General features: G+C 32.9%; 1 protein-coding gene across 1 annotated transcript; it reads left to right on the top strand.

The window, feature by feature from the left end:
* Nucleotides 1-846: 846 nt before the first annotated feature.
* LOC149148313 (uncharacterized) lies at nucleotides 847-9,741 on the top strand. Its single transcript, XM_089442139.1, has 13 exons — nucleotides 847-981; nucleotides 1,113-1,193; nucleotides 1,289-1,540; nucleotides 1,640-1,807; nucleotides 2,242-2,298; nucleotides 2,385-2,531; nucleotides 2,620-3,012; nucleotides 7,881-7,961; nucleotides 8,057-8,308; nucleotides 8,405-8,575; nucleotides 8,956-9,012; nucleotides 9,099-9,251; nucleotides 9,340-9,741. Exons 1-13 carry the CDS (start codon nucleotides 847-849, stop codon nucleotides 9,739-9,741), a joined length of 2,349 nt encoding a protein of 782 aa, XP_089298265.1.
* The last annotated feature ends 204 nt before the right edge of the window (nucleotides 9,742-9,945 follow it).

Below are 9,945 nucleotides of genomic sequence, written 5' to 3'. Positions count from 1 at the left end.
GTTCATTCGTAACTAAAAATTGTTGGAATTTTAAGTCTTTTCATAGTAATATTTTATCTTTAATGTCTAAAAAAACAAATGTTTTATAAAAACTCCAAATCACATATAAATTCATTTGTTTTGTAAAATTGTTCATTCATCATAACTGAAAATCGTTGGAATTTATATTTTATCTTTAATATCATTCATAAAGACTATTTAATTAGAATTTTAAGAGTTTTTAAAGACATGCTATTTTACCTTTAATACTAACCCTAAAAATCATGAGAAAAAACAAAATTTACAAAAACTTTATTTGGACACTTTTCATTTCCATTTTTAACCAATTGAAAATTTACTAAAACAAAAAAAAATTCCAACCTCAACTCGTTTTTAGATTCTTCTAAACAAAAAACAAAAAACGTTATTGCAACCCTTTTCATTTCCATTTTTAAAAAATGGGAAATTTACTCAAAACACCAAAAACAAAAAACGTTATTCCAATGCTTTTCATTTCCATTTTAAAAAATTTGAAAATTTACTTTAAAAAAAATAAAAAAATTCCAACCTCAACTCGTTTTTAGGTTCTTTTTGTTAGAGTTCTCCTTTGTCAGTTATCTGTTTTTTATACCAGATAAAATTAGTAAGGTTTCTATAACGCCCAAAATTACTATTAATACTTAAATTTTTTATATGGGACAATATTACCATTAACATCTTAATGATGTTTCTAATTTAAAAAAAAACATGGCAGAGTCATCTATATATTCTAGCATTATGTGGGCTTAATATACATATTTTTTATCATAAAATATTTAATACAGATCTTCTGCTCATATCCTTTGGTGGTGTTCTGGTTGCCTTGCAATGAGTTCGTTTTTCCTTTTCATAGCTAATTTGTTTCTGTTTCATGTCGCTCTCACCTCTGCTATTGATGTGCGTGAAATGAGCATAGATGAATACATCAATTTTATTAATCCTCCAGCAGTTTACAAATATCAGGTAATATCAGATCTGTTTATACTTGAATATGTCAAATTTGCAATTTTAATCTATTTATATATAATTTAAAAGATAATTTCCTAAAATTATTGAATTTTTTTCCTGACTCTGTACTATCCATTAATGCACAGAATCAGTTTGGAGAAACCATTCGTTGCGTAAAATTCAGTGATCAAATATCTGTGAAGTATTCACAGGATAATATCACGCGGGTATGAACCTAAAATATTAAACTGGCAAAACATTAGAACATAAAATTTGGCGTTAACTGTTGACAATTGCTTGTGTTTGTTTGTGCGTAAAAAAGGGTTTGAGGAAAGCACCGAGAGTGGACCCGCCGAGCATAAATATTTCCAACTCTGACTCCGGCCGTGCAAATATCTCAAAGGTGCGCGGCGTTAAGTCTGAGTGTCCAGAGAACACAGTAGCGACCAGGGAAATCAAACGCGAAGATGTAGAAAGAGCTGGATCTGTGAGACAGTTTTTAAGCAGGGGACGAAGAAGAAGAAACCATGTCGGACCTAATGTCGACGACCCTGATGACGGCCATGTGCACACGGTACTAAGATGGAGGTTTATAGATAAATCATATGTATAATATTTTCTTATAAATGCTGCATCACTCTCCTCTTCTATGTATTGCTGTACTTTTTAACAGCATTCATTTGTGCGCTACAACTCCGCTGGTGACCCAATCTTTGGTGTCGCTGTTCGTTTGAATCTATGGCGTCCGACGGTTGCTCCAGATGCTGAATTCAGTCTCAGCCAAATTTGGATCAGTAACGAAAATCAAGGCATACTAGAGACCATAGAGGCCGGATGGATTGTAAGTGGATGAGAAACTTCATTATTTTTCTTCCAATTAATTTGAATCCTCAAATTCTTTAAATTACAGAATTTAATTGGTTATAGTTGTATTATGAAATATTATGTAAATCAATAAATTTAATATTTAAATGGAGCATGTATTTCTTAATTTAATTGGTTATAGTTGTATTATGAAATATTATATAAATCAATAAATTTAATATTTAAATGGAGTATGTATTTCTTCTATTCAAGTAGCAAAGTTTAGTGTAGTGTTTAAGGGAATCGCTATTAAATTAAACTATCAAGTTAGATTTAAAGTTTTTGTTATTTATAATATGGATGAACCACATTAGTTAATTGGAAATGGTCTAATCCTTCCAATATAATGTGATTAATCCAAAAAACTATTTTCTATATTACCAAATTATTAATAATCCATTCTTATTGCAGGTGTCTCCGCAGGATTATGGTGGCTCAGCTGAACCACATTTCTTTGTTTTCTGGACGGTAATGACATAGTCTCAAGTTTGGTTGATGTATTAAAGAAGGCCTCGTGATGCCGATTGCTGATAAGTGAATATGCCTTCATGCAGTCCGACAGTTACCATAACGGATGCTATGATCTGGACTGTCCAGGATATGAGCCAGTTGATGGCGCCCCCATTCAGCCCAGGACACAATTGGAGCCGGTATCGGAGTATGGAGGGGCACAGTATGACTTTGCTCTAAGTCTTCACCTCGTAAGCAATGTCTATATTTGATTCCTATATTTTGATGTCTATATAGTTTGAAAATGCTAAATAAGTACAAATATTACTGGATGTACAGCAAGAGGAGCAAGGCACAGGTCTGGTATGGGCTCTATATTACGACGGCACGAAAATAGGTCATTGGCCAGCCTCATTGTTCAATGCTCTTGCTCAAGGCGCTAGTCAGTTCGATGTTGGAGGAGAAGTTTGTCATGACTCAAGACCCCCGGGGCCCATGACTGCGACACAGATGGGTAGCGGTTACTTTCCTGGGGGAGGCTTTGGTTATGCCGCATATACCAGGGCCATACAAATGTTTGATCAGGGTGGGGCTGGGATTGATCCCGATACTCGATTTGGTGCAGAAAAGCCCAACTGTTACGGGGTCGCTTACGTTACCAGCGCAGATCCATCATGGGGTAAAAATATTTTCTTTGGAGGCCCAGGAGGCATCCCGACTAATCCTAATTGTGTGGCTTGATATCTGTGAAAAATAATATTGTATTATGTCTGTTCTTGATATCTGTGAAAAATAATGTTATATTACATGTGAAAAATAATATTGTATTATATATGTTCTGGCATACATTGGTTTATGAAAAATAATATCATATGATAAATGTTGCTCTTGTTCAGTTTTCTATTAAGTATTTTAGATTTATTTAGATTGAGTATAAAGAGTATAGGTAATTAATTATAATTATTAATATAAATATAATTAATATTTATTAAGATTAATGTGGTTTATGGAATTTTTAAAAAAATATCTAATTGTCAAACTTTGTTTTTCTGATTAAGAAGAAGGAAAAGCAGCACTCCAAGATGGTTATAGTTGGGCTAGTTTAATAAGTTCTATTTGTGGTTGATGATATGATAGGGAATTGAGAGCGGACGGGCAGTGTAAAATGAAGTGTTTTTCATCTTCCACCTTCTTAGTATCACAAATTTGATAGATTGTATCGTGCTAGGGAGTCTTGGGAGTAAAAGTAAATCACCTCCCCGTGTCACTTCGAAGCTAATGGGAATTAGTTCTATCTTAGGGATGTTCATTTTCTTCTTAGTGCTGGTCAATATAGAGAGATAATTTTGGTTATCAATAGTGGGGTTGATCACCTCTCTATAGTATCTTAGCTTCCTTTTACCCCACATCTTGTCCTTCAAATTGGAGTAATAGTATCTTTGATACTAGCTTTTCTTCCCATGATGATCTCCTCCTTAATCCCCCAAAGGTTGAGCTTGGGCATTCTTGTCCCACCAAAGCTTGAGGATCAGGTGGGGGTGGGGTTTTTAACCAAAGTTAGAAGCAATTTTTGGGAGCCTCTTGGATCATATTAGGAAGAAATGTTTACTTTTGGGAGCCCCTTGGATCATATTAGGAACAAATGTTTACATCGGAGTTAAACATTATAATTCTATCATACTAGGATAAAATGTTTACATATTATAGTATTATATTTTACCCAATACACTACCAAATATTTCTCATTACCCCCAACCTCAATACTATATTTTAAATATTGGGTAAAATATAATATTATAGTATTATATTTTACCTAATATTTCTCCAGCCTCTTTTCCTCTCCTCACCTCACCTCACCTCACCTCACTTTCATAGTTAAGCTTGTTCATTTCTAAACTTTCACTTTCATAGTTAAGCTTATTCCTTTCTAAACTTACCACACTAGATCTATGAGCTCTATTTCTATAGCACATTATTACACATAAATTAAGAGAATATATTACATATATTATGTTAAAATGGTTATCAAAGAAGCCATTAGAATGATGAAGCAACTATTGTTTTGTACTTTGTGTAATCATGTTTAACCTTACACTTCTTAAAAAGAGATTTCTGAATCACCTAATAGCCTCCACCAAAATCTAAAGCATCTACACATATATACACATTAATTCATCCATTCAACATATATACAAATTATGAATTCATCCATTCAACGATAGAAACAAAACATACAAATGTCAAAGTGGGATTGCATATCCTTGGGTCAATACCATGAGTCTTTTCTATTTTTTATTATTATTAATTTTTATTTCTATTTTTTATTATTAATTTTTATAGGGTTATTTTTATTTTATTTCAAGAGTTAAAATGTTTACATTGTATTAAGTTACATTAACTTACACTTCTCTACCATATCTTATTTTTATTTTTAGGAGTCAAAATGTTTACAATAACAGTACACATCTCAAGCATTTTGTGTTTTTATTTTTATTTTTACCGAGTCAAAATGTTTACATTAACCTTACACATCTATAATATGTTACATTAAATTATGTTTACATTAACCTTACCCATCTATAATATGCTACATTAATTTACACATCTCTACCATATCTTATTTTTATTTTTACTTGTCAAAATGTTTACATTAACATTACACATCTCTAGCATCTTGTGTTGAGAGCACCTAGCCTAGTAAAAATTGACTAATTTTATTAAGAAAATAAAAATATTATATTATATTTTAAAATATTATATTCAAAATCTAGAGCGCACCAAACCAATTCCACTTCGCTTTCTGTAAAACCAATGTTGAATTTATATTTATTTTATACATAATAATTATATCGATTTGTAATTAGTATGGACATTCATGTTAGATTAAATTTGTTAAATGTTAAATGTTAAACATTTATGCTTGACATCTACCTAGTATTGGGTTATAGAGAGCCTTTGGGTGCAATTACACCAAAATACCAACAATGTAATAACAATGAATATTGATGCTTGTTGTATATTTTGATGGTACATATTTTATATGTTTAGTATCATAAATTGTGATGATGAGGATTATTAGGTTTTATTAAAATTAAACATTTTTACCCTAAGGGAGCTTAATTGGAAAATGAAGTTTTATGTGTGGGGATGCAAATTAGGTTCTAGGTCCAAATCCTCCCCAAGTCACCTATGCCTACGAAACAAGAATACCAAGATACCAAATGGTTATATTGGTAGCCTATTGGAATTCACCTTATGAGACTAGCCCACTTTTGATTTCTCAAATCACAAAAAAAATAAATTTATTAAATTATAAGATAATAAGTTATTTTAATTTTATTTTTATATTTTAAAAATATTAAAAAATGCTTTAAAATTACAATAAATAATGATTTTAGATAGTGGTACTATAAATTATTGAGGGAAGTTCCATCGTAATAATCTTAATAAGAGGCGGGAAGTGCAACAATTTAGGGAAGTGTCATAGTATTAATCTTAATCTTAATAAGGGGAGGGAAGTGCAACAATGTTAATAAGAGGAATATTTATTGGATGATCTTATAATTGGAATTTAAATGGGTGTTGTTAATGTTGTATTAGAGGTGCAATGACCACAATAACTTAGAACAATGACCTATAGTTTCCATTATCTTTTCATGATATTTTCCTCAACAAGCAAGGAAATTTAGCTTAGAGGTATCTAATGACAACCCTATAAAGTGATATGGTCTAACAACCTCACAAAATTCCTCATAAATGGACACATAATTGTTCTCACTAGATTTTCAAATATCTATATGTTCTACCCAAATGGATCTCCAAGGAGTTATCTACAATTATTGTTTGTTATTTGGAGAGATACCTACGGGTGTTCCTCCTACTCACTATAATGACCATGTTATTCATTTGCAACAAGAAGTGTACAACCCAAAATTAGGACTTATAGTTATACATATGCATAAAACAAGGAGATTGAGATTGTGATTCAAGGAAGTTAAAATTCGACATCATTCAATCTAGCCAAAGTTCTTTCTCTTCATTAGTGAACATGGTTACAAACAATGAAGGTTCATTGCATATGTGTCAATAATTTTTTCAGGTAGAAAATACCTTTATATTCCATATGAGGAATATACATCTTCCTTTCCTTGAGGGACTATTCATTTTCAACAAGGCTCAAAGCCATTACACCAAAGTTGATCATGTCACAAGAATTAAACGTGAGTGGGGAGAATCCGAATCATTCCTCCCAACCACCTAAGATAAACCCAAACGGAAATGTGTCAAGAATAACATAATCACTAAAGATACGTTTCTTATTGTTGCCATTGATGAATTGCCTGGAGAAATTTTATTACTAAGTTATATCTATGCTCATAACATCATCAAATCAAAATGAGGCAAGAAGACATTTCTAATATAACATTTAGAACATGTAAGGACCCACCTTGAATTAAAGGGGACAAAGAGATATTAGCATGCACATGAGACATGCATATGATAGCTACATGTGCATGCATCATCTGCATTGCATTAGTATATATATTAGTTAATATTGAAAACCACCCATATTTAGGGTAACGAATTAACTATTGAAGTGAATACCTAACTTACAAGAATATAGTAGGGTACTTGATATATGTACCACCACCATATATATATATATATATATATATATATATAACTAAAGATAAATGAAATGTGGTGAACTCACCACAAAGGAATTATGTACAAAAGAATTATAATATATATTATTCTAGCAAAAGAAACTACATGTTCTATAAAATCAAAGGAATATATATATATATATATATATATATATATATATATATATATATTAAATTGTGATATAATAAAGAGAAGAGTATATAAAACCATAATATTATGAAAATAATTTGATTTAAACAAAAGGGAAACGTAATATTATGATAAAGGAGATACTCTATAAATAAAAGGGCACTGTCAGCCAATTGGGGGGAGAGAAGGCGGTGACCGGCTCTAAAACTTTTGAACTTATCAAATTAATAATGGTGGAGAAATGGGAGGCAGTGGAGTAACTCTCGAGCATTAAAGGAGGAAATGTATTGCAGAGGCAGAGGAAGAACTTACAAGAGAAAGACATAGAGAGGAATTGAACAGGTTTTCTCGAAGCTTTTGGGTACGGGGGCTAAATTACTTAAAATTTGAATTATTTTGGACCTGGGTACCAAGATTGTACCCAGTTTGGCTAGGAGGTTTTTGGTATTTTGGTAACAGGAGTAGGAACTGGATAAAATAAGAAGCATTTTCAACCACATAAACCCCAGGTAGGTACTCAACATCAAATTGAAAAATTATGATATTCTGAATGGTTATATTGTTAGGTCCCTATAATAATAATGTTTTCCCCCATTATTATTTTTATTGTAACCCTTATTTTTATTGTTGTGCCTATGTTGTCCCCATTTGTTATTATTATGCCCCATAGAAGCCCACTATTGTTATTGTTGTTCCCTTACATTTATTATTTTTATGTCGGCTCTGATTATATTGTGACCCCTTAAATTCCTATATATTATTGAATTTTTTTTCCTGACTGTGTACTATCCATTAATGCATAGAATCAGTTTGGAGAAACCATTCGTTGCGTAAAATTCAGTGATCAAATATCTGTGAAGTACTCACAGGATAATATCACGCGGGTATGAACCTAAAATATTAAACTGGCAAAACATTAGAACATAAAATTTGGCGTTAATTGTTGACAATTGCTTGTGTTTGTTTGTGCGTAAAAAAGGGTTTGAGGAGAGCACCGAGAGTGAACCCGCCGAGCATAAATATTTCCAACTCTGACTCCGGCCGTGCAAATATCTCAAAGGTGCGCGGCGTTAAGTCTGAGTGTCCAGAGAACACAGTAGTGACCAGGGAAATCAAACGCGAAGATGTAGAAAGAGCGGGATCTGTGAGACAGTTTTTAAGCAGGGGACGAAGAAGAAGAAACCATGTCGGACCTAATGTCGACGACCCTGATGACGGCCATGTGCACACAGTACTAAGATGGAGGTTTATAGATAAATCATATGTATAATATTTTCTTATAAATGCTGCATGACTCTCGTCTTCTATGTATTGCTGTACTTTTTAGCAGCAGGCAGTTGTGCACTACAACTCCCCTGGTGACCCAATCTTTGGTGTCGCTTATCGTTTGAATCTATGGTGTCCGACGGTTGCTCCAGATGCTGAATTCAGTCTCAGCCAAATTTGGATCAGTAACAAAAATCAAGGCATACTAGAGACCATAGAGGCCGGATGGATTGTAAGTGGATGAGAAACTTCATTATTTTTCTTATAGAATTTTTCTTCCAATTAATTTGAATCCTCAAATTCTTTAAATTAGAGAATTTAATTGGTTATACTTGTATTATGAAATATTATGTAAATCAATAAATTTAATATTTAAATGGAGCATGTAGCATAAAGCATTTAACATTTTCTTCTATTCAAGTAGCGAAGTTTAGTGTAGTGTTTAAGGGAACCGCTATTAAATTAAACTATCAAGTTACATTTAAAACTTCTGTTATTTATAATAGGGATGAACCACATTAGTTAATTGGAAACAGTTTAATCCTTTCCAGATTAATCCAAAAAAACTATTTTCTATATTACCAAATTATTAATAATCCAGTCTTGTTGCAGGTGTCTCCGGAGCATTATGATGGCTCAGCTGAACCACATTTCTTTGTTTACTGGACAGTAATGACATAGTCTCAAGTTTGGTTGATGTATTAAAGGCGGCCTTGTGATGCCGATTGCTGATAAGTGAATATGCTTTCATGCAGTCCGACGATTACAATAACGGATGCTATGATCTGGACTGTCCAGGATATGAGCCAGTTGATGGCGCCCCCATTCAGCCCAAAACACAATTGGGGCCGGTATCGGTGGTTGGGGTTCCGGGGGCACAGAAGGACTTTGCTCTAAGTCTTCACCTCGTAAGCAATGTCTATATTTGATTCTTATATTTTGATGTTTATATAGTTTGAAAATGCTAAATAAGTACAAATATTACTGGATGTACAGCGAGAGGAGCAAGGCACAGGTCTGGTATGGGCTCTATATTACGACGGCACGAAAATAGGTCATTGGCCAGCCTCATTGTTCAATGCTCTTGCTCAAGGCGCTAATCAGTTGGATGTTGGAGGAGAAGTTTCTCATGACTCAAGACCCCCGGGGCCCATGACTGTGACACAGATGGGTAGCGGTTACTTTCCTGAGGGAGCCTATCTTTATGCCGCATATACCAAGGCCATACAAATTTTTGATCAGGGTGGGGCTGGGATTAATCCCGATATTCAAACTTTTGTAGAAAAGCCCAACTGTTACACGGTGAATTACTTTACCAGCGCAGATCCATCATGGGGTCGATATATTTTCTTTGGAGGCCCAGGAGGCATCCCGAATAATCCTAATTGTGTGGCTTGATATCTGTGAAAAATAATATTGTATTATGTCTGTTCTTGATATCTGTGAAAAATAATGTTATATTACATGTGAAAAATAATATTGTATTATGTCTGTTCTTGATATCTGTGAAAAATAATGTTATATTACATGTGAAAAATAATATTGTATTTTTTATGTTCTGGCATACATTGGCTTATGAAAAATAATATCATAGGATAAAGG

Source organism: Pinus tabuliformis, chromosome 9, assembly GCF_031772625.1.
Source record: "Pinus tabuliformis cultivar Carrire ecotype Pingquan chromosome 9, CPIR1, whole genome shotgun sequence".
NCBI lineage: Eukaryota > Viridiplantae > Streptophyta > Pinopsida > Pinales > Pinaceae > Pinus > Pinus tabuliformis.
The sequence above is the reverse complement of the archived record's forward strand: the minus strand, read 5'-3'. Positions and strand labels throughout refer to the sequence as shown.